The sequence below is a fragment of the Cricetulus griseus genome, assembly GCF_003668045.3.
Source record: "Cricetulus griseus strain 17A/GY chromosome 1 unlocalized genomic scaffold, alternate assembly CriGri-PICRH-1.0 chr1_1, whole genome shotgun sequence".
NCBI lineage: Eukaryota > Metazoa > Chordata > Mammalia > Rodentia > Cricetidae > Cricetulus > Cricetulus griseus.
Genome location: NW_023276807.1, coordinates 21,018,145 through 21,044,608, shown reverse-complemented (window position 1 = coordinate 21,044,608; position 26,464 = coordinate 21,018,145). Strand labels below are relative to the sequence as shown.

Below are 26,464 nucleotides of genomic sequence, written 5' to 3'. Positions count from 1 at the left end.
AAAAAGAGAGATTCTCTTTGTAGCCAGCAGATATTGACCTAGGTCTCTTTCCTGCTTTCCAGGTGTAGTCTATATTCAAGTTATAAACCACAGAGGATGCACTCATGTATCTAATTCCAGCAAGGAAGCTGACTCCTTGTAGACTTTGGTGAGCAGCAATTAGCTGAAGTCAATTCTGAGATTATATAGTTTATTATTATGACTATATGTCTAATAGAATGGCTTCACTGTATGCAAGGAATTGCTCTCATAATGGAGCCCATTTATTTTATGGATTCTGTTGTGTTAATAAAATTCTTGTATGTACATTTTAAGTATACAGGTGTTCACATGTACCAGTTCCTGGGTGACTACTACTACTGTGCTCCTTGAAATGATTGAAAATGTGTATGTGGCATTTCTTTAATCCTACTTTTGTTTGTAACTTCCAGTTCCCCCATTACCAACAAACACAACCAACCAACCAACCAACCAACCAACTGAAATCCTGGGACCATGTTTCAAGTCCTTTTCTGTGTTTATAAATAACATTTCTTAAAACCTAGTAAACACAACTTCATCTTTTGATCATAAGTGTAACCACCAAGGACAGTAGAAGGTACCACCCTCCTTAATGGGTGACAAGAAACTGTCCTATCCTCCATGACATAGACAGCTAAGGACACAACCCAAGAACATTGCTGGATTTGTGGTGTTTGTGGGAATTCAGGACAATGAAACATCCCTGATTTTCACCAAAACAAAGTCCAACTGATAGCATAAAAAAGAAATCGTAGACTGTAACTTCACACTAAAAGAGCTGTTTGTATAAAGCAGGAGAGTGGATAGATAAAGCCTTACATGTACTTCATCTTAGAGATACCAATATATTCTAATGTAGAGATTTCTTAATTACTCACTATTCATAGACTGTGTTTTCATATATTCATATATTTTAAAATGTTTTCTTGGTGTTCTAATCTTTGTAAATTCTCATCTGTGATAGCAACTCAGCTTGACTTCAAGTGTAATTTGTAAAATATAATCACTTGATTTATAACCCTCAAGTGTAATTACTACATGGCCATTATATCAACAAATGAAAAGGCTTAAACAGAATGCTTTAGTTTCTACCAAAATCATTACTACTGCATGCATTCTTATACTATTATTTTTCCCCAGAAGCCCTCCAAGTTTGATCTACAGCTCCTAATTTTTAAAGCAAATATGAGAATAATTTTACAATGATCTCATATTAAAGAATGTCAATCCAACCTACACTTTACTTATTTTAAAGAAGAACATTCATCAACATTCTAAAATGGGAGACATGTGTGTGTGTGAGTGTGTGTGTGTATGTGTGTGTGGGGGTTTATTACTACTTGCTGCTATTGTTTGGATACTATTTGAATATATCCTCAAGGATTCACATTGACACTTTCTCTCAAGTAAGATAGAATTATTAAGGGGTGGGACCTAGTGGAAGGTCATTAGGTTATTGGAGTTCACCCTTCTTTCAGGCTACTGTCAAGTCATCTATTATGATATCTTTCCCAGAGACAATTCTATGTTGTTTAGACATTTAGACCTCAAAACTGTGAGCTATGTAGTTTTTCCACGCTCAAGTATTTCATTACAGCATAGAAAATAAACTAGTAACACCAGTTTAATAACATCTAAGGATAATAATTAACTAAATATGATTATTGAAAATTTAAGACACAAACTTGTAAAGTAGTTATTCTGTATGGTACAAGTGGATAATTCTGAAGCTCAAAATAAAGAAGGAAACAGCAGAATACATATTAAGGAAAATATGGAGCCTGTTGTTTATAAGATATATAAGTAAAGAGAAATTTTAGCCTGAAACATTTAAATGGCAATAAATCAAGTTCTAAAATTATCTAATCAGAATTGCAAGCAACTTAAATCTTTCATCTTTTAAAAATTAAACCACAGAGATTACTAACTTATTGCCAGGTGTTGATGGTGCCCAGCTTTAATTCCAGCACTCGGGAGGCAAAGGCAGTCAGATCTCTGTGAGTTCAAGGCCAGCCTGGTCTACAGAGCAAGCTCCAGGACAGACTCCAAAGCTACAAACAAACCCTGTCTCAAAAAACCTAAAAAGAAAAAAGTAGTTTATCAGCAGTCTGTCTTTCCAGCCAACTCCAGGTTATCCTTATTAATAGTATGCCTACTAGTATTTTAATAAACTTTAAATTCTGTCAAAATAGTCTATTGGCTGACATCCCCGAGCATCTAAGAATAATATAAATTTGTATTAAATATCAAATGAAATTTGTTACTATTATTTTAGGTAACATTTAGTTTATATAAATAAGAAAACTGACTTCAATGACATTCTGAAGACAGATGAATAATAAGAAGGCACAAGGGTAGTTTGCCCAGTGTACCTTTTGATTTAGACACTAAGCAGAGGGTCTATGACATCAAGACTGCCTTGACTTACTGCTCTTTGATTATTTTCCCTCAACAATACTGAGGACATTCTCCAAACATATGACTCATTTAAAAGTCATTTTTCAGTAACCTAAGACCCATTATAGAAAAAAGAATATAACCAGGCATCATTTAGTTATATCTCCCACTTAGAAGCTAATGAATTGGATAACTTAGGTAAGTACCAAATATAAATTAAAACACCTATATTGTTTTAGCCATGGAACATTTTTTCCTGTGACAATTATTATAATTCTATGAAATAGGCAATGTAATAACTATTTTGATTTATGGACTAATACGGAACTTAAAGGAATTAAGGTATTTTGCTGATATTAACATTCTCTATGTATGACTCTAGTTAAAAATGGTTCACTATTTTCACTTACATAATATTAAGTAGATAAGAAGCCTGTACTGAAAAATTAGGAGCCCTTACTTTCTATCAGTTTTTTTTCTAATAATGAAAATGACATTGAAGAATATTACTCATTTTAAACATTGTGCTCTCTACAGGTCATTAATCATATGGCAAGCAATTGACTATGGAAAACAATTATTTACTACCACTGTGTATATCTGTAGATATGACACTGTATATGACAATGTGTATGGATAAGGCTAACATGTTTCCCACTATGTATTTGACTTTACTTTTAAAATAGATTATATATTGTGTGTATGCCCTCCACATGTGAGATTAGTGCCCAAAAAGATCAGAAGAGGACATCAGATTCCTGGGAACTGAAGTGTCAGAAGGGTGTGAGCCACCAGGTCAGTCAGTGCTAGGAAATGAACTTGGGTCCTCTGCAAAAGCAGTAAGTATTTTTGTGAGTCGAGCTAACTTCACAACCCATGAATTTTAGTATCACCCACGAATACCAATAGTTCCACCTCTTCAGTAGTTTTTTAAAAACACAGTAAGTTTGCTGACTAAAAATGAACTTTTAAAAAATAAATTAGGGTGTTTTTTTTTTTGTCTAAAGCCCTAATCTGTTTTATCACCAGGAAACATTTAATTTTCATTACATTATTTATGGTTGCCACTTTTCCAACTTCACCCAATTTAATTGATGAGTTAGAATGATGAGAAGACATTTATTGCAAAGACAGTAGGAAAGCAGACAAAGGAAAGGCAAGTAGACTGGGAGAACCCCAAAGTCAGACATGAAGCTTGTTAAGTGTTTCAGGAAGGCCAGGAAGAGTCTTGCATGGAACCTGCCAAATCAACACAACAGCATCTTGGAACAATTCGAAGTGCTATGGATACAACAATTCCACTAAGCTACATACTTTATCATTCTGATGTTAACACAGCATATAGCCTACCTATGAAGTTTTTATTTGTATCACCCTCCCACAAATCTGTCCCTGTATAAGCCCTGTATGGCAAGGATCCTATATGGCAGGTGTTTGGGGATGTTCACTAATGAATGTGTCAAGATTTTGAAAAGTGGAACATATAATAGGTTCTCAAGAGCTACATGTCAAATGATTTAGTGACCATACAGAGCACTGTCACAAAATCTTTGTTAGTACCAAGGATGTACACATATTAAGGTAGTATACTTCTTGACTTCAAATACTCAAACACAGATGGAAATTTTAGACAGCTGTAATATTGAGTAGAAAGTATACAGGCTATGAAATGTACATTTACAGGACACCCTGAAGTAGTATTCCATGTACTGTTTAACAGAGTTGTGAGGGAACATTAATTTAGATTTCCTATTCCAGGAAATAAGACCTTTAAAAATGAGTTTGTCATTTGAATTCTGCTAAAACTTTATGAGTGAAGAGTATGATCCTACCCTCCAGTGGACATGAAGCTCAGATGCACAACATTGAGGTGATCCAGGAACCCTTAGAATCAATCAATTTTGAGGCATCTTGAGTTAAAGCAGTAGCACCAAGCAAAGGAAAATATCAATCAACATTTGGGAAATGTATCTCCACCCCCAACCTCAAAAAATACTCAGGCAGAATTTGCAATAGCAATAAAGTATTGTGAGTGAGAATTTGAGGGAAAAGAGACTAGAAATGGATCTACAAATAGGTCAAATACAAATTTTTAGTCAGAGTGTAAAATCAACTGTATTTACTGAGTTATAAACATTAATAAATTTGGACTGGAGACATGACCAAGTGGTTAAGAACGCTGGCTGCTTTACCAGAGGACACAGGTTCAATTCCCAGCAAACTACATGATGACTTAAAACAATTTGCAATCCAGTCTCTCTAAATAAACTCTTTACCCTCCACAGACACAATGTGCATGGACATGCATGCAAGAAAAACACCCATGCACACAAACTAAATAGATTAAAAATAATACACCTGCAGAAAAATTGGGATCTCTGCAAAGTAATGGAGCAGATTGAAAACCATCAAAAACACTCTCTAGAATTGAGAAAACTATTAATTATTATATAAGCTTTGTGGATGATTAATAGTCTGGACAAATCTGAAGAGGGAATTGGTGAATTTGATGTTCCATTTAAATGGATAAATAAGAGACTTTTGAGTGCCCTTCTGAATCACAACAATATATCTGAGGCTGGGTAATGTAATAAGTAATAAAACTTTATTCTGCAAGAACAAAGGTTAAGAGCCTGTATCTGTTGATGGCCCAGGAGTCCTGAGGTGACACAAGGTACTACAAGACAAGAAATAACATACAGGATACATAAGTGCCTCCTCTGATAATGCTCTCCACAAGGATGCAGTCATGAAGCTCCTTAATATGATCTTATCTGTTATTCCTCATATCCAAAGGCCTGTCCTGATGGGGAAAGTTCTTCTGTGCATATGTTTGTTTTATTGATTGATAAATAAAGCACTGTTGGCCAATAGGGAAGCAAGTTAGGCGGGACAAGGAGAGAAAGAGGATTCTGGGAAATGTATTAAAGAGGGGGTCACCATGTGATCCTGAGAAGAGAGGAGGCATGCCGCTGGCATCCTCATAAGGTAAGTCTTTATAAAATATATAGATTAATGGTTATGGTTGATGCTTAAGACAGAGCTAGCAAATAAGAAATCCTAGTCATTGGCCAGAAGCATTGTAACTAATATTAATCTCTGTGTGTTATTTAGGGTTCCTAACATGGCGGTGAAACTCAAGCAGCTGGTGGAAAGAGTTTTCGTTATACTGTCCTCTGGGCACTACAGTCACGTCATTCCCACCTTCTTGACACTACACAATAGAAATCTATTACAGCACATGGAATCTAACTACCCAAATCACAGCAGAGGAACAAAAAAAAAATAATAATGTTGACAAGAAACATCAAAGAGAGGTTATGAGACAGGAGGTCATGAGAAACTATTCATAATTCTCAAAAAAGATGATACAGATTATAGGGGAAGCTGTATTTGAAAAGATGACTGATTCTTGATGTAATCAAACATCAATTCTCTCTATTCGTGGGTACCCTATGCTGACCTAAGCTTGCAAACATTTTCATTAATTTATCCTGATGTGAACCATAATCAATACTTCCTGTGTGCCAAAAGAGGAAAAATGCTTGAAAGCAGTGTTCTGGACAGGGGTAAGCAATTTGTTTAACATATAAAATTGTTGGACCACATATTTTAGTATTTGTGGGCACTGTGGCTTCTGCTGTGACTCAGTTCTGTGGCTACATATAGTACAACAGCCTCAGCCAACAAGAAAGCATGGACAGCCTCATAAAGCTTCATTTATGAAGAAGAAAACCAGAAATGTGTTGTGCCACAGGCTGGACTTTTCAATCTCTACGATAGAGGGTCAAGTCAAGAGAAAAAAATCATGGCATCTCCGGGGTGTTGGTGGCACATGCCTTTAATCCCAGCACTAGGGAGGCAGAGGCAGGTGGATCTCTGTAAGTTCAAGGCCAGCCTGGTCTCCAGAGCAAGTGCCAGGATAGGCTCCAAAGCAACACAGAGAAACCCTGTCTCGAACAACCAAAAAAAAAAAAATCATGGCATCATTTCACTACTCTTAGATGTGAGTGAAGGAACTATACCAGTGGACACAGTGGACTGCCAATACTATAAGCACTTACGTGAACTTTAGAAAAGATTCATTTATATAGCAACAAATTTATAAAACCTTATTTAGTATTAACCTAAGGGTTAATACTATCTGTGTTTTTTTAATATTCTAAGAATAAAAAGAAAATCTTTTCTGAAGAAAGCTGAAACAACGCTATTTTGCATTATGAATTAATGAGAAAAATGTGTATTTATGGTGCCTCATACTATCAGAAAATAATGCATGATAAGGTAGAAGAACAAAAAAAAAGATTAACCTTTTTGTTTAGTTCAGTTAAGTTTATTCTTCCAGTGAAACATTAACATTATAATTTTGAAAGGAAGGGAATATTTTGTAATACCTGTTTTCCGTTTTGAAGACAGGGTCTGGCCTAGAACTTGCTATGATGACCATATCTGTCTTCACAGAGATCTTCTGGACTGGAGTGTTAGGTAGGTGCTGAGAACTGAATGCAGGTTCTCTATAAGAACAGGTGTCCTTACCTGCTGAGTCATCTCTCCAGACCCCATTTAAGTTTTTTTTAAAAAGAAGCATCTATCTTTTAGAATAGTTAGTGAGCCAAAGAAAGAACAAAATAGGTTTCAAATAGACATAGTGCCTAGTGTGAGTAAAGAAAAAAACAAAACAAAACAAAAACTACTTGGCATTACCCAGGTAATAGATTACTTTAAGACTAAGAGTGAAACAAGAGGCTGACACATGATCTTTTACAGTTCCTAGTAACTGTTAAAACATTTATGGACAGTTAAAGCAAAGCATAGTTGGGACTACTTTTCAACTTAGAGAATATACCCAGGATGTAGGAAAGCTTTCATCTTTACACAAAAATAGATGATGGGTATTTGTTGGATTTTATAATGCCACATGCATATTCAGCAGGGATTGAAGGTGCAATGCATAAGAAATATAAATCTTGTCTCTTACAGTGCTAGAGAAAGACGAAAGTAGGAAAAAGGGCATGCTTTTCAGAAGACTAGGTAGGCTGTCCACAGACATTGCCCACTCTTTCTATCACCCCAGACCCAATTCTCAGGGTTACCTATAGCATTGCAATAAAAGACCAGGTGCAGTTCCCCACCCCCCTGCTTCCTGTTCACACCTCTGACCAGCTCCCCCTGGCCTCTCTTTCCCCCAGCCTCCAACACCAGCAAGGTTTCCCCATGAACTGAGAAGGCTAGTAAAACAAGCAACTCTCTGTCAACACACTCTCTAAAAATCCAGAGATGAAACAGAAACCAAAGAGAAAAACTCCCAATCAACAAAGACAAACCCAGAAATCAGCACCTACAACAATAATCACCCCAAACCCAGAAGTCTAGATGCCAGCATAAGAACAAAATCAATAATAGCCAGGGCAATATGTCAATACCAGAGCCCATCTAATAGCCAGGGCAATATGTCAATACCAGAGCCCATCTATCCTACAACACCAAGTTCTGAATACTCAACACAGTTGAAGAACAAGAAAAAGAAACCAACTATATGAATATGATAGAGGTCATTAAAAAGGAAATGAATAAATCCTTCAAAGAAAGTCAGGAAAACATAAATAATTGGAGGAAATTAATAAGGCCCTTAAAGCAAACCAGGAAAAAACACACAGTTGAAGAGAACAAACTGTTCTAAAACTGTTAAAAGACCTGAAAGTGGGAATGAAGCAATAAAGAAATCACAAACTGAGGGAATCCTAAAGGAAAAAAATCAGGAATGTTAAAAGCAACTACAGAGGCAAGCGTTACAGAATACAGAATACAATAGATGGGGGAAAGAATCTCAAGCACTGAAAAGACAATAGAAAAAGGTGGATACATTGGTCAAAAATATTTAAATCTAAAAAATTCCTGATACAAAACATTCAGGAAACCGAGAATAGTAGGAAAAGATCAAACCTAAGAATAATAGGAGTAGAGGAAAGAGAAGATTCCTAGCTCAAATGTCAATAAAATATTTTCAACAAAATCGCAGAAGAAAGTTTCCCTAACCTAAAGAAGCAGATGCTTATAAAGGTATAAGAAGTTTACAGAACACCAAGTATATTGGGTCAGAAAAGAAAGTTCCTGTATCACATAAAAATCAAAATGCTAAACATACAGAACAGGAAATAAATATAAAAGTCTGCAAAAGAAAAAGATAAAATTGAGGAACTGGGATCAGTATATAAAATAAGATTTTTTAAAATCTAAATAAAAATTTATTTAAAAGAAAAAGACAAAATAACATATAAAGGCAGATTTGTTAGAATTTGTATATACCTGACTTTTCAATGGATACATTAAAAGCCAGAAGACCTTAGACAGATGTACTGCAGACCCTAAAAGACCACAGAAGCCAGTCCAGAATACTATACCCAGCAAAATGTTCAGTCAACATAAATGGGAAGGAGCAGAAAGGTTGAGTCAGGGAAGAATAGAAGAAAACAAGAAAGGAGATACCATAATAGAGGGAGACATTTTAGGTTTAAAGAGAAATCAGGCATTAGGGAAATGTCTAGAGATCTACAAAGATGACACCAACTAACAATCTAAGCAACAGAGGAGAGGCTACCTTTAAATGCCCTCCCCTGATAATGAGATTGATGACTGATTTATATGCCATCCTAGAGCCTTCATCCAGCAGCTTGTGGAAGTAGAAGCAGACACTCACAACTAATCACTGAACTGAACTGGAATCCAGTTGCAGAGAAGGACGAGTGATGAGCAAAGGGGTGAAGACCAGGCTGGTGAAACCCAGCTGACCTGAACAACGGGGGAGCTCTTGATTCCCAGACTGATAGCTGAGAAACCAGCATGGAACTGATCCAGACCCCAGGAATGTGGGTGTTAGTGAGGAGACCTCGGAAATCTATGGGGCCTCCTGTAGTACTTATCAGTACTTATCCCTAGCAGAGGCATGGGCTTTGGGAGTCCATTCCACACAGAGGGATACTCCCTGAGCCAAGACACACAGGGGTGGGCCTAGGCCCTATCCCAAAGGATATGACAGACTCTGATGACCCCCTATGGAAGGCTTCACCCTCCCTGGGCAAAAGGAAATGTGATAGGTAGGGTTGGGGGGGGAAGGTGGTAGGAGAGGAGGACAGGGAGAGGGAACTGGGATTGACATGTAAAAGAATCTTGTTTCTAATTTAAATTAAAAAGTCTGCGGAAATAAAAAGAAAAAAGAAAAAAGAAAGGAGATGCCTTGATAGAGGGAGACATTACAAGTATGGAGAGAGGTCTGGCACAGGGGAAATGTTAGGGGATCCACAGGGATGACCCCAACTAAGAATCCAAGCAGTGGTGGAGAAAATGGAATTGGTGCCCTTCCCCTATAATGAGATTAGTGTCTACCTTGGTTACCAATCCTAGAGCCTTCATCCAGTAGCTGTTTGAAGCAGAAATAGGCACCCACAGCTAAACACTGAACCATACTCCTGGAATCCAAGTGTGGAGATGGAGGATGGATAAGCAAGAATCCAAGACAGCACTGCAGAAATCTGCAGAAACAGTTCACCTGATCTAGTGAGAGCATGGAGACTCTAGTCATAAAGCTGTGGAAACAGCATTGGACTGAACCAAGCCCTCTGTATGTGGGTGACAGCTAGGAGGCCACGACCTCTAACAGTGGAGCCAGTCTTTATCCCTAGAGAACAAATGGACTTTGGGAACCCATTCCCTATGGGGGGATATTATTGCAGGCCAGATACAGCAAGGAGGACAAGGCCCTCCCCCAAATGATATGACAGTCTTTGAAGGTCCCTGATGGAGGGCCTCACTATCCCTGGGGAGGAGTTGAGGAATGGGTTGGGGGGGTTGGTGGGGAACATGGGAGGATGGGAGGACAAGGGAATGTATATGTAAATATGAGTAATAATTAAAGAATTTAAATAAAAATAGCAATAAAAATTTTAAAAAGAGAAAAAAATCAAATTTAAACAATATCTATCTACAAAATCAGGAATGAGACAAGGTTGTCTACTCTCTCCATACCTATTCAATGAAGTATTTGAATTTCTAGCTAGAGCAATAAGATGATAAATGTCAGGGGCCAGCAGGTGATCACTAGTGTTCAACAGATGAGTGACTCTCTGATAGGAAGCCCCACCTGGAAAAGCCCTGTACTGGCTGTGGAAACCACGTGCTCCTGCCTGGTAATTTCTCTCCAGTCACTTCATTTCTTCATTAAGAATATCTTTGTGAGTTTCCCCACTGCTTGTGTGTTTTTATCTCATGAAAATATTCCATCTACTGAGCACATATATCTGTGGATGGTCCGGAAGACAAATTTCATTTGGCTGTATAATTTTGATATATAGAATATAAACAGGGACATGCTTCATAACTGGATCTACTTGTCACACAACAACTGTGGACACCAGTTCTTTTGTTCAGACTAACTGCACAAAATTAGCTCACTTTCACTTTAAAGCAAGTCCAAACTAAACTATAGGCTTTCTGTAAATTGATCATGAAAGACCCCAACTCAAATCCAGCCTGATACCCACCAGCATGTATTTGAAAATCACTCTGGCCGCACACACAGCTCTGGGAAAAAGAACACATGAAATGGTAGGTCATGATGACCAGTCTCTGGAAATTGTTATTATTACTAGTTTCCAAGGGATGTTATTATCCGCAACAACTGTGTGGTCTCCAAAAATTGTTATGGGTTACCCTGCTCCAGAGCACCCAAGTTTTGAAAATAAGTATAAGTCACTCTGTTCCCGGAAAAAAAACACTAGCTGTCCCATGGCCTTCCAGGTGTAAAAACCAAAATAACATTCCAAACCCCTTGTGGGCAAAATTGTAAGTTCAGTTCCCAACCAATCAGTAAATGACTCATGTATGTTATAGCCAATCAATATGTTGTCATACTCCTGCCTAGTGACCAAAAAGATATAAAAACTATCATAAGTTTAAAACATTACAACTATGCTCAGGGTCAAAACCACAGATGTCCAGGGTCACTAAGGAAAGCATGTCAATTCTTTGCTTTGCCACTCTGCTAACAATATACCGGTGTCTTAAAGATGTTATTGGGCACTGTGCCCCCACCCCATCTGGTTGTGGTCTTGCTCTTATGACCTTGAAACCCTTGTGTTGTCATGGCAATTATTCAACTCCCTAATCGATTACCCTTGGAATGTGGTCTTGACCAAGGAGAAACAAGTCTTTTAATTTCTTTATTGCTTCAAGACTCCTGAAAGAAAAGAGTTTTTATAATAGAAAAAGAAGAAGCAAGGTGAAGAAGCTAGGTGGAATTAGAATTAGGACAGGAGAAGTGAGCTGTGGCAGTAGAATAAAGAAAATGACTCAGAAAAGCACATGTGGACAATTTATTTGCCCTCAGATTTTTGTAGAAGTCCCTGATTTCCATAGAGTTCTCTCAGAACACTGAGGGGGCATTGAGGCTGGTCCTCAAAAACTAAAGGAAATCCAAGGGAGACAAATGGGAAAGGAAGAAATCAAAGTAGCATTATTTGCAGATGATATGTTAGTATACATAAGTGGCAACAAAAACTCTACCAGGAAACTCCTACAGCTGAAGTACATCTTTAGTCAAGTGGCTGGAAACAAGGTTAACTGAAAAAAATCAGTACATCAGTACCCCTCCTATGTACAAGCCATAAACAGGCTGAGAAAGAAATGAGAGAATCAATGTCCTTTATAATAGCCTCAAATAACATAATATCTTGATGTAAATCTAACCAAGCAAGTGAAAGACCCATATGGCAAGAACTTCAAATCTTTGAAGAAAGAAATTGAAGAAGGTATCAGAAGATGGGAAGATGTAGTGTGCTCATGGGTTGGTAGAATTAACATAGTAAAAATGGCCACCTTACCAAAAGCAATCTACAGATTCAATGCAATCCCCTTTAAAACCTAACACAATTATTTACAGACTTTGAAAGAACAATACTCAACTTTGTAATGAAAAAATAAAAATACTCAAGATAGCTAAAACAATTCTGTACAAAAAAAGAAATTCTGGAAGTATCACCATCCCTCATTTCAAGCTGTACTATAGAGCTATAGTAATGAAATACTTCTGGTATTGACATAAAAACAGACAGGTGGATCAATGAAATAAAATCGAGATGCAGACCTAAATCCACACACCAAAAATCCAAATTATACAATGGAAAAAAGAAAGCATCTTCAACAAATGGTGCTGGAATAACTGGATGCTGGTGTGTAGAAGACTACAGATAGATCCATATCTATCATCCTGCCCAAAATTCAAGTTCAAGTGGATCAAAGACCTCAACATAAATTCAGTTACATGGAATCTGAGAGAAGAAAAAGAATGCCTTGGCACAGGAGACAACTTCCTGAACAGTGAACCAATAGCACAGACACTACAATCAACAATTAATAAATGGGAACTCATGAAATTGAAGTTTCTGTAACTCAAAGGATACCGTCAATAGGACAAAAATGGCAGCCTATAGAATGTGAAAAGATTTTCACCAACCCCTCATTTTGACAGAGGAATGATTTCAAAAATATAAAATGAAGTCAAGAAACTATATATTAAATAACCAAACAATCAAATTAATACAGATCTAAACAGAGAATTATCAACAGACTAACTAACCTCAGACGGCTGGGAAACAATTAAGTAAATGTTCAACATCCTTAGCCATCAGGGAAATGAAAATCAAAACAATTTTGAGATTCCACCTGTCAGAGTGGTTAAGATCAATATCACAAGTAGCAGCCCATGCTGGCAAATGATGTGGAGCATCAGAAATGTATGATTTTCTTGCTCCAGCTTCATCCATAGCTGAGGTCACAGTCCTGCATCCAGAGGAATGAGGAACAACAATATAGAGAACTGTTGTGGAATATTTAACTATGTAAAGATGTTTTACATTTGGTTATACTGTGGGATATTGAACTATGTAAAGATGTGTTACATTTGTTTATGCTACCTTTGTTAAAATGTAAAGGTGTGTTACATTTGTTCATGCTGTGTTTGTTTAACTATGGAAAGATGTACTGCATTTGTTTCACCTTGCCTGCCTAAGACACCTGAATAGTCTAATAAAAAGCTCAACTTCTAATAGCTATGTGGGGGACAGAGTAGAAGGGGTTGGTGGGCAGTGAGAGAATAAGTGGAAGGAGAAATCTAGGCTCAAAAGAAGAGAGAAAAGAAAATTCTTGAGAAAGAAAGGGACACATCCAGGGCAGCCCCCAGCAAGCCAGCCAGGAGAAGCAGGAAAGTAGGACATACAGAAAGGTAAATAGATAGCCCCAAGGAAAGATGTAGATAAACAGAAACATTAAAATAAGAGATAAGGCTGACTATTCATAACTAATAATAAGTCTAGATGTCATGGTTTGGGAACTGCTTGATGGCCCCAAAAGAAATCGCTGGCTATAGAGAGTACTATATAAGTTATAAGGTATTTGTACCATAGCCAGTAAGAGCAATTCAATGAAACAGAAATATATAAACACAAGAAAGTTGAATTAAAAATTGAAGCTCTCAAGTATTACATACTTGATATAATAATTACATATTTAATATATGATAATAATAAATATATTAATATTTATATAAAGATAGTTTTTATACCTACTTACTCATGCAAATGCATAAATAGATATCAGAAATTATGCACAGCAGGGGTGACCTTGGTAATGGGTAGATATGGAGACCCAAAGTGAGATCAATGGAACTTTTTACCTTAGCAGCTTGTTTTAAAGTTGTGCAAGTAATATACAATTACACACTGGTTTTGTAATTAAATATAATTTAAAGAAATTTAAAAGGTGGAGATTTACTTGATAAACCAAAATCAAAACACATTTTATAATTTTAACTCATCAATATAATCATAAAATTATCATTTAAAGTGGGCATTGTTAAATACTCCCTGCATTTGGGAGGCAAAGGCAGGAGGATATGTGTGAGTTTGATAGCAGTGTGGTCTACACAATCAGTTCCTGGTGGCCAGGGATACAGAGTGAGACCTTGTCTCACACACAGACACAAACAAATAATCAGTTTTTAATGTCAGCTCTTTTCCGTATAGAAAGAAATACCGTTATCTATTTACTATTAACTTTCTTTAGAAATTTCATCTTCAAATTTAATCATTGGGTCACTAAAATCATTGTACATTTTAACATGAAGTACAATTAAGACTGAATAAATGTGAAAAGAAGGTACAGAAATACCTTGCTCTTCACTGTTGAAAACTCACCCAGGAAAGGATTTTAGCAAGAAAACACTGCAGTAAAAAGTGTGGTAAGATAAATTCTGCCATAGGGGAAAACTTTTTAATGCTTTATAGAATTTGTCAGGGAAGTAAGTGAGAAGTATACTGAACTCCTGAGAGGATCCGTTTTGTGATGCAAGGAAACATCTCTCTCCTCTTCTACCGTTTTTCTCAAGGACCACCTGATGCTTAATTTTGTTAAGCTACTGGTGTTCTTTGAGATGGGTCAACTCACAAGCAGATGATGAGAAAATAGAGTGTGATTGATTTCTGAGGTTAACACTGACCTCAGACACCAACAGTTTGATAAATTAAAACTAACATCTGCTTTCTGAAAGGAAGCTAAAAGCAGATATCATCTCTTTTATATTGATGCTCCTTGTCATGTTGGAGTGTCACTTTAGTAGTCTTAATGAGGTTTTTTTTTAATTATCAGGTTCTTGGCATTAATACAGAAATATATTAAACTCAGGAAAGAAGTTTTTAAAAACTAAATCAAACTGCTTATTACTCATAGACATACACAAATAGCAACTATAAAAAATTAACATACCTTGTATTTTTCTTCAGCAAAAAGCATTTAGATTGTTATAGCCTTTGAGCCTTCACTTGGCCACAAAACATTCCAAGATGCTCTTTATAATACATAACCAACATTTTCTCTAGCAGTTTCCCAGGCATTAAAGTTTGGGAAAATCTTACAACCATAAATTTCTCAAAAAGATTTTCAAAATGAAATCACCAATGGCAGGTATCAGAGCATTCAGCCCAAGTTGTCACCAAAGTGAGTTTGGTTTCTCCTTATGGTCCTAGGGCCCCAAGAAGAAAACCCCTAAGGTATCAGAAATTATGCCCCAAATAATTAATATTACTGACTTCTTTGTTCTCATGAAAACACCAATTTAAAAATTTCATCAAGTACTCTAGGATTGAATATAATTACGATTCCTAGAATTCTAACAACATCCCCCTTTAGACTCACCAGTGAGAGACTGTAACATCATAAAAATCACAAAGATAGATCATTTTTAGAATGAATTGGCACTGAGAAAATATTCAAGAACACACATCTGGCAATATTATCTGTGGGATTCATTTGACATTTATTAAGCCCCCATTCAACAAGACAAAATGAAGCAAAGAAAAACAAAAAGTTTGGAATACACATGAGTCAAAGTATTGACTTTGTATTTTTTAATCTTTTCCCATCAAACTCCAGAGTTATCATTGCACTGATGGTGAGCTTAACCCGACACTGCAATAAATTATAAAAGTAACAATAAGAAAACAAGGAAGAACCACTCATGTTTATTTTGTGCCACAACTTTCTTTTGTCTGCATGAATTCATAAAATAAGTGAATAGATATTTATAAATATCACTCCATTTAGTAACAGTACACTTAGAAATGCCCACATGAATTTCCTATTATTCTGATAACAGACAGCTTGTCATGCATGTTTTACTAAATGGCCAGAGATATTGCTGTTTTCTGCTATAATTCTAACCTGGATTACTAAGGCATGATGTGGAAACATTTGAGTTTTTATACTTCTAAAACATCAGAGCTTTTAAAAAATATCTCCCTGGCATTTGCATCCTAATACACCTTACACATTATACAGTCCTATCAGGAGAAGTAACTGATGGTATGTATCATCATCATGAAAACCCATTCATCATGCTGCCCTGCAGACTGAAAAGGGAGAGTGTCTTCACAGTAAAACACACATCCCACTGGATTATACTTCAGCTCACTAGCAGATAGCTAGAATAATTTAATGTACTTTGAATATTTATCATAGTGTAATATCACAAAATATCGGCCACTTACGATTTTGAGTCATCCCACAACACACAATAGGGGTTCAAAGTGCCCTAAAAATAAGCAGAAAATAAAATACACGTGAGTATACATATAAGTATTATTGAATTATGTAAAATACAAAGTGAAGGTTTGCTTTATAGTCCTGTAGTAAAGGTATGTTAAATGTAAAACCACAAGGGTTTTTCCCCCCTGTAAGAAATTTACATTTTCTTTCCTTTAGATTTGGTGACTCATTTTTTGAGATTCCAGCAAAAGAATATCTTTATTCCAACTATATTTAGGATTTAGTTTGTTGAAAAGGAAAACTGAATGTTTCTTATACTGTAGGTGGTCTATGTTATGGTGACATCTATGCCATACTCATTTCTCTGATTATAATTGCTCAATTACATCCTTTATGAAGATCAAGGGGTTTACAACATTTATGCTCCAGTGAAATGTCCTGCATTACACATTATACACATATACACATGCCATCTTCTCATTGGCTTTTCCTAGAAAATAGGGGATTGTGCTAAATGTCCATTTCCAGCGTCCAGTAACAGAACATTAACCATATTCCAGTGAGGTCATATGTAATGAAATGCTAAGAAAAGGAGGTACTAGATTTTAGCATTTGAGTAATGATGTATTAAGTACTCACCATGGCCTTTAGCTTAATATGGTGGGTTTTGTACATTGAGTTAGTCCATGCAATTTGTTTGGAAGAGTTCTGATATTGATAAATTATTTCTTTGCATTTGTCTGCTCACATTGGGCCTCCTCCCCCAATTGAATATAACTCAATTATTTTTTGTAAAATATCTACATGTCTAAAATTTCTATCATGTTCCCTAAGAATTTTTACTTATCCATTAAACACATCCTGTGGTTTCATGTCCTCTTATTCTCCATGACACACACTTCCTGAGACACATCTTAAAAGTCCATTTAGGGAAATCATCCACTTGTGTCCAATCTGTGCACAGCAAAGTGGTACTATTTCCTCTCCAATTTAGAAAACATTTATAGTAATGTAAACTAAAGATTATATCAGCTAGCTGGTAATGTCTTCCTGAACTGGAGTGCTATTACTCACATTGCTTCTTACACACAGTGGTCTATCGGGAACCTTTACCAACTTGGGCATCCCACACATTCACTATTGTTTCTAAGCTTTGAATCATCCATCCCAGAGTTAAGATAAAAACATGACTATGTCCTCATTCAACCCAGTCATTGGTAAAAATAGTGAACAGGCCAACACACTTTAAAAGGCACAGTGCTCATATGGGCTGCTTTGTTTCTTTTGCATGAACACTTGTTCCCTAGGAAACAAGCAAGGATAATGCAGTCGTTAGGCCCCCAAGTCTGTAATTACAGGGCTGAAAGGAACTTCCTGAATATCTAGGAAGGGGTTATCATGCAATGAGTGACATTTGCTAGGTCAACTTTTGAATTTTATTAGAGATAAAAATAAGTCTCATTAAAGTTTATGAAATCCACTTAACCTCATTCATTTATTACCCATTTTAATAGCTATATTTGAGAAACTCTAAAATTTACAATATCACAATTTTACTCCCAAAAGAATGTTTCCAAGGCATCAAATGATCCTAAAACACTGTGTTTTAGGATCTCTCTATTATATCATAAGTATACTTCCTTTCCTGAAAAAAATGCCCATAGTCCTATGAAGGTAAATGACAAACACGCATATGGAATATTTATATAACAAGCAGAGAGAAGCATGCACCATGTCAGCTATTTCTGAGGATGACACACACAATCTGTGCTAACCAGACCAGGTTTTATGGAAGGTAAAGGTCCTCATCATGTTTTTAAGGGGAATGCATCTACAGGTTCATGACAGGGGAATGAAATGTTGTCCCCCACAAATTTATTTTCCTCTATCAGATCTTATCTAGTGCTCTTGGAATCACAGCTATTGTAATTTTTCTGCTAAACACTAAATACCTAAAATGCCATATATCCATATTGTATTTATCAACTACAATATTCACAGTGGCTCATTATCCTTGGTTGATTATAATGAAGGGGAGGACTTGGAAGTATACATCCCATGGATATTAAAACCATAAGTAAGGAATCTGTAAGTAAGAAATCTGCTTTTAGATATCATTGGGTTATGTTAAACCTTTCCATAGACACAGGGTATTTATATGCTTGATTTCTTTTTTTAAGACAGGGTTTCTCTGTGGCTTTGGAGGTTGTCCTGGAACTAGCTCCTGTAGACCAGGCTGGTCTCGAAGTCACAGAGATCCACCTGCCTCTGCCTCCCGGGTGCAGGGACTAACATCTTATATCATCAAATGGTTCCACAGTGCTCCTCATAATTGGGTTCCTTCCCACTGATGGAACACTTTAAACACATCTAACTCTTGAGGATGAAGACGAGGGCAGAGAAAGAGGTCAGGGAAGCCTTGCCCAAAGCTCACAACATTAGCTTGTGTGGAAATAAAAACCGTAGGCAAGAAGAACAGCTGGAAAGGTATTCCCTCCCTTCATGCCAAGCACCAAGGCTGGCTCGAACAGGTTGGAGACACTGGCACAGATGCAGAGGCATTCAGGAGTGTCTGAAGGTAACTTCTTTTGTATTTAGCTTTTAGTGAAAGCTAAAACCAATAGGGCTTGTGAACACAAAGTTGCATGTAAAAGTTCTGAAAGAAAGCCCACACTGTGCAAATGACATGAAAAACTGTACCACATGACATAAAGTGCCCCTGCCTACCCAAGACCACCCCCCACAATGGAAATAATTGACTCCAAAAATTTGTTGCTTGACCTCCACATTTGTCCTACGGCATGTACCCCCTGTCATGATAATAAATTTTTAAAATATTCTTAAAAAATAAGTGTTACATTTTACATTTAGAATCTACTCATCTAACAATTTGAAGACATACAGTTTATTATTATTTTCTATAGTCACAATTCTGGGCAATAGATCACTGAAATTTATTTTTCCTGTCTGAATAAATTTTTGGAGGGTGATAGATGTGGTATTTAGTATGATTTAATCATTTTATTTAGTACATATGTATTAACTCATTACTTTATAACCCATATATGGATCATTATTATTTGTCAATTAAAACTAAAATAAAGTTGGATGGTGGTGGATCATGCCTTTAATCCCAGCACTCAGGAGGTACAGGCAGGTGGAGCTCTGTGAGTTTGAGACCAGCCAGGTCTACAAGAGCTAGTTCCAGGACAACCTCCAAAGCCTCAGAGAAACCCTGTCTAAAAAAAAACAAAAAATAAAATAAAATAAAGCGACAAATAAGTATTGGCAGGTAGCTGGTCAGACAATTAGCAGGGATGAGGGCCACTGAAGATGACCCGACCTCACAATCAGCATTGGACCCCTCCTCTCATTTCCTTTAAAACACACCGATTAATGAATGAAGAAGTATCATAATTGCTCATCTTAGAATTCATAATGCTACAGGAAAGGCAGAAAGAAGCACCAAAAATGCCTGCCTAAAGATTTAAAATACCATTAGAAAGGGTGGAGGTACTAGGGCTTTGTTGAGTCCAACAAAGGTCTTAAGGGAAAGCTATCTCACCCTGATAAAGCAAAGCTATTATACAAATTTAAATTTTCTTTAAGTTTTAAAATCCATCTAACCAGGAGATGGTGGCACACCTTTAATCCCAGCTATGGGTAGGCAGATAGGCAGATCCTGAGTTCCAGGTCAGCTTGGTCTATAGAGTGAGTTCCAGGACAGCCAGGGTACACAGAGAAACCATGTCTTGAAAAACAAAACAAAACAAAACAAAAATAACAAACAAATCTATGATGTACAAGTTTTGGTCGAAAAAATGAGATATGACTCATCTCTTGGTCCTGATGGAGACATGACATTCAGAAAGACCACAAATTATAGATTACAATAAACTGTCAGGGGCTACCCTTCCAGAGAGCTGATTCACTAGAAGGCATGTCAAGGAGGAGTAACTGTCTCCTTACCAAGTGTGGACTTGTACACACCAGAGAGCCCTTCCTAGTTCCTTGTGAGGGGACCAGCACCCCCCATTTCTGCAGCCATGACAGGAACACGTGCTCGCTATGACCTTGCCTTAGTCACTAGAGGTTAGGTGCCTGACAAGGAACCAATCAGAAGTTAGCTGGTGGCGCTATGCTTTATGACTCTGGGTATACTTTACGGACAAGCACACAGCAATGATGCGCAGAGCATAGCAACCACCCTGGGAGGGCCTATGGGCCAAAACAACCAGTTGACCAATCAACACAGGGCAAGCCCACCAAGTCTGGAGGCACACCAATCCTGAGCCTGTGCGTACCCCTAGACACTCCCCTTATGCTGCCCTAAAGATCGCTTGGCAGCCGGTTCAAGCTGTCTTTGCTAGCCATCCGCCATGGCGGGTGGGTGAAAGACCCGAGCTAACATGGGGTTAGCTCATTAAAAAACAATAAAGCCTCATGCAGTTTGCATCAAGCTCTCGAATCTGCCTGGTGTTTGGGGTGACCTCGGTCGTGGCCTGGGACCCCGGAGACCTGAGTTTTTCCGGGGGTCTAACACTTGCAGATATTCATTTCAATGAGAAAGCTTTTTGAGTTCTACCTTGAAAAGCAATACTTCTCCTTTCACATTTTATAGCTTCCTTGTTTGGTTGGATACTAGCCAAAGCCCGAACCTCAGTGCCTTGGTGCTCATGATGCTCTTACTCTCCCTAAGAATGTAAGTGCATGCAGATTTATCTGGACCACAAAATGCCTGACTGTCTCTCTTCTTCTTGTCCATTTCCCTTCCTGGGGCAGATTCTTCACAGCCTTCCCACACTGCTGTTCTCCATACTATACTACAATTTAATTAGAACTTCCTTTCGAATGTGTTTTATTTATTTATTAAAATTTTCATTATTATTATATTTTAACTGTGAGACTAAGAATCAGCAAGTAGAGGTCTGCGTTCCCCAGGAACAAGCTGGCTGGTCTGTTTTCATACAAGCTTCCAAAGGCCATGTCTCAACTTTTGCACCTTTCATAGCCCTCTTGAATCAAAACAGCTCCTGCCTGTGGAAACCATGCAAGTAAACAGACATGGACATAAATAGATGAAGACACAAAGAAGGAACACAATGAAGGACAGAGATTTCATCTTAACTACTTTAACATTTCCAATTCTCAGAGTCAGATGATCTAGAATGATTCTTTCTGTAACATTTTCTAGTGCCATGGACACTTAGTTCTTCAGTGTGGATGAGAGACTATTCAACAGACACTACTGTCTTTTCTTCATCTTCTAAATTTAAAATAAGTCCTTAAATAAAAATAACCTGGTAGAGAACATACTTAACATGTAAGAACCTATGCTCAATTTTCAATGCAAAGCAAGAAACAAATTATACACACACACATATACAACACACACACACACACACACACACACACACACACACACACACACACACACGGTAGACTTGGCTGAGTTTAGTTTCACCAGGGGGATCATGTCTGGTACTACAAGCCTAGCCATGTACCTTCTGCTAGAGGGGTCAGATAACTCAAGAGGAAAACATACTACCATTGCTTTCTTAAAAACCAGTATAATTCCTACCTTCATTCTAAATACTCATCCTAATAGCCACAGAGAAATGCAGGTCTCCCCTCTCATCAAAGAAGTTTCTTTTTGTAGCACAGAAGATAAATCTACATCCTAACTCCTGCACCTAAGGCTCAAGAACATCCCTGAAAAGGGGAGAAAATATTGTAAAAGCCAGAGGACCAGGAAATCTGCTGAAAGATTGTGCTTTCTAGCTATGACAGGGAAGCTACACCCATGAAATCTCACAACATAGTTGCCTAACCAACTGAACAATTCCAGTTGACATCCCAATGTAGATGGGAAAAATCTCACAGATCCCCACCTCTAGATGAACTACAAGCAATTAACAATTGCTGAGCAAGGAAGAATTATTCTGCCCCAGTGATGGGACTCCTAATTGGTTATTCATTTTGGATGCTGAATGTACTCAGCAGGTTGTGTTTATTTATTTATTTGTATATATGTATATGAAATTCAACTAAAGGAACTAGATTGACTACTCTCAGTCTATTCTGTAGGTAATGATAAGTACTCCTTCAAATTATAGTACTTTAGTGATAGTAGAAAGTGAAATTCAGGTTAAAATATGTTTTGCTGGCACTGTTTCTGAAGGAATTTGTCATGTATCTAATGTCTTAAGGGCTTCAGAACTATATAAATTATGGCACTCATTTGCAGGATGTGAAGACTCAGAATATTTTGAGAGACTTAGAAGGCTTCTACTGAAACTGTCATACTGAGGACCAGTTACACCAAAGACATGGAAAAGAGAGGGCTTTGCTAAAATGGAGCCACACAAACATCACTGTGGTGAGAAATGCACTCTTAAATCAAGACCAGTCATACCCATGCTTCATCAGTCTTCTCGGGAAGTTGGTGCTTATTTAATCGGAGAGAGCATATACCCAATTTAGCTTCTGCTATTTGTTTACACTCCATGTATTAAGCAGATGACACAGAGTTTGGATAGAATAACAGCTTTCTTTTCTAATTTCAGAGACATATTATTAACCTGACTGTTCATTATTTCCTCACGAACATGGTTTGTCAGATGGGACTTAGTAAAATGTATAACTATTGTCATATTTTATGTGTATCTTTGAAGTAAATTTATTGTTCCCACATACACATCTTAGAGTTTTTTTTATACATATGTGATTGCATTGCTCGCAATAATAAACAAGTGTATTCTATAATATCTTCCAGCAAACAAAGGGTCTAGGGTTGAACAGTCCAAGTATTTCCTATAATTTAAAAGTTATTAAGTAACTTTAATAAACAAATAAAGTTAGCAAGTAGCTTTAATAGGTAGATTTCATAGAATCTTAGGCTAGGTTTATTTCTGCTTATATCCAAGAATGTGTCCTAATAAGGATTGCAGGAGGTTGTAACAGAGACAGGAATAGGCAGAGATGATCTGCACAGCTGCAGACAATTCACTGCCAACCAAGAAGTTTAGCTAAGTTGCTTCAGGATCACAGCATAACAACAGATTGCAGGCTGTCTTCATCTAGCATTTGGTGTATGCCATCTCATGCTGTCTAGGCGATGCTGATTCATGATATCCTTCAATTGTCTCTATTATCCTGTCACCATCTCACATTGACCATTCTCCCTGTCTGATGATTTCTTTAGTCATGTTCTTCTAGTGCCTACCCAAGAGTCAAGGTAAGATATACTCTATTAGGGATGTGATTCTTATAGGAAAGTGAAGTGTACTCAAGTCCAGATGCTTCTGAACGATATTCTCAATGTGTCATATAGGCTACCTTCATCTTATAACTATTTTTGAGGGGCTCTAACATAGGTTCTATTAGTCTTCTACTGCTGTGGTAGCACATTACCACAAATATAGCAGCTCAGAGCAATATGCACTTAGAATGCCAGAGTTTGCACAGATCAAATGTCTGCAGCACGTTCAGCTGGATTTTGTTTTAGTTTGGTTACCATTATTGTGATAAACACCATGATTAAAAGCAACTTGGGGTTAGAAGAGAAGTTAGAGCAGGAACTGGGGGTAGGAATCTAGAGACAAGCACTGAATCACAGGTCATGGAAGAACACTGCTTCCTGACTTGTTTCCTGGCTTGCTCACCTGCTTTCTCATACAATCCTGGACTACCTGCCCAAGGGTACACTAGTCATATTGAACTGGCCTCTGCCATATCAATTTTTAATCAAGAAAGTGCCCTGCAAACTCGCCTGGTGGTAATCTGCTGACAGCATTTTCTCAATTGAGATTCCTCTTCCCAAATAACTCTAACTTGTGTCAAGTTGATGAAACCCAACCAGGACAGGTTTCTGCTTAAGTATTTTACATGGTTGAAATCAAAGTGCTGGCAGGCCTGTGTTCTTTTCAAAAGAACATGGATGAGTCCATCAATGGTTCCTTTCAGTGGTAGCTCTGAGTTCCCACTTGCTAGTTAGCAACCAAAGGTTGCTATCAGCTTTTGATACTACAGCTGGCCTTCGGGCTGTTCCCTTTACCTTCAATAGTAGCAGGGACAAGTGGAGGCCTTCTTACATTGCTTTTGTCTGACCAAAATCAATGGCTTATTTAATGAAATTCCACCTATTCAGATGATCTGGGATAATTCCCCAATCTTAATTCTCTACTTTCAATCATTTTGAAGCATTCACTTTGAATGTACACATACTATGCCTGTACATATCTAACTAAGATATTTGACATGTAATATAGCACATTCACAGGCTCTAGGAGAGAAGGAGCTGGGAATTTTGAAAGGTCCTTTATTCTGCTTCCCACACAGAAGCTCAATCTGGTCTACTAGCTATTTTTATAATAAAATTTTATCAGGATAGGCGCATATCTATTTATATATTTTATTTATATATGTATATATAAATACCTATTTATATATTTTCTGTGGCTGATTTCAAAATATGCTAGCATAGTTGAGTACATGTGACAAAAATAATTAGGTGTTCACGTATGAAATATTTACTACCTGCCTCTTCACTGAAAAATTGCTGATCCTTGCTGTAAGAGTAGGGCAATTATTCTACAATACTTTTTTGGAAAATATCAAATAGACATGGATAAAAAATAAACCCAAAAAATTAACTAGAGAACAATTTTCATTTTGCTTTTAGCTATTGGCAGAGCATCTATCTTCTTGTCTAGTTAGCATTTCAAGATTTTCCAACAAAATAATCACCAAGAGCTTTAACCAGGCAAAATATCAGAAATTGCTTCCAAATAGACAAAAGTTAGGATGGAAAAACAATAGAAAAGTGATGCTTATGAAAATCACGGATTCATAGATTGCAATTTCTACAGCTTTGGGAAATGATTTTCAATACTTTATCAACTTTGATAATCATGAAAGTACTGTTTCATGCATGGATTTAAGTTTATTGTTTCTCATGCTTATCTGTGGCAAAAACCACTGAACATTTCCACCATGATTTACAAATGATATAGTTTGTAATCAGTTTTCATTCATACACATCTATCAAATTTTATCATTTGTAAGCTTGGTGTGTTTTCATATAAGAATATGGCAAAAGAAGTAAAACACACAAACCCAAGTTCCTTTTCATAAACTTTTCATAAACATCTACTTTGGGAACTACAAAAATTCTGATAGTCCACTTGTGAGCACTGATAGGAAGAAGCAGCAGGACTCTACCTACAATATTGATTTTTGTTTGTTTGCCTTTTTAAGATTAGTTTGCAAACCAGTAGGATTCAGACCATATTTCCACCTTAACAGAAAGAACTACATAGCTACATTTTATTTGGGAAAACAGCAAATTTTCAGACTTGCAAAGTTAATACTCATGGAATAGCTACAATGTATTTATTTTCTAATCTTCTAACTCATCTTCAAACACAAGGATGCAATCTACCTTGGAAAGACACAGTAGGTCTAGATTACCATCCTCAGAAGACTCTGAGTGTGTGTGTGTGTGTGTGTGTGTGTGTGTGTGTGTGTGTGTGTGTGTGTGTATTTGTGTGTATACATAGACGCATGCTGCTGTCCTTATTTAAATCTCAGTAACTATTTTTCAGTAAAATTATTAACTTCACATATATCCCAGAGAATCCAAAAATTGTATATGTAAAAATTCTTAATGACAACAGTGATAGATAATCCAAATTTTGTTTTCTAGGGAAAGTAACATTGAAGCAAGTAATTGCAATGTGTAAACTTTAAGCATCAGAAAATTACTTTGTAGCTCATGAGAAAGAAGCTCCATCACTGAGAAAGTGAACGGAGAATGGAGCACTGCTCATTAATGACTGTGTTAGTTAGAATGGCAATTGACTTTGCTAAATATCATTTGGAATGGCACGGTTCCATATTCTATTTCCTATTCCTGGGGGTTCCCAAAGGCCTTATTACATTTAACACACTATAA

General features: G+C 37.0%; 1 protein-coding gene across 1 annotated transcript in view; it reads right to left on the bottom strand.

Moving 5' to 3' along the window:
- Positions 1-26,464, bottom strand: part of Adgrb3 (adhesion G protein-coupled receptor B3) — a 697,729-nt gene that overhangs the window by 287,121 nt on the left and 384,144 nt on the right. Inside the window, exon 15 of the mRNA XM_027392824.2 lies at positions 16,512-16,555. Within this exon, the coding sequence (XP_027248625.2) occupies positions 16,512-16,555 (44 nt within the window). The remainder of the gene's footprint in view (positions 1-16,511; positions 16,556-26,464) is intronic.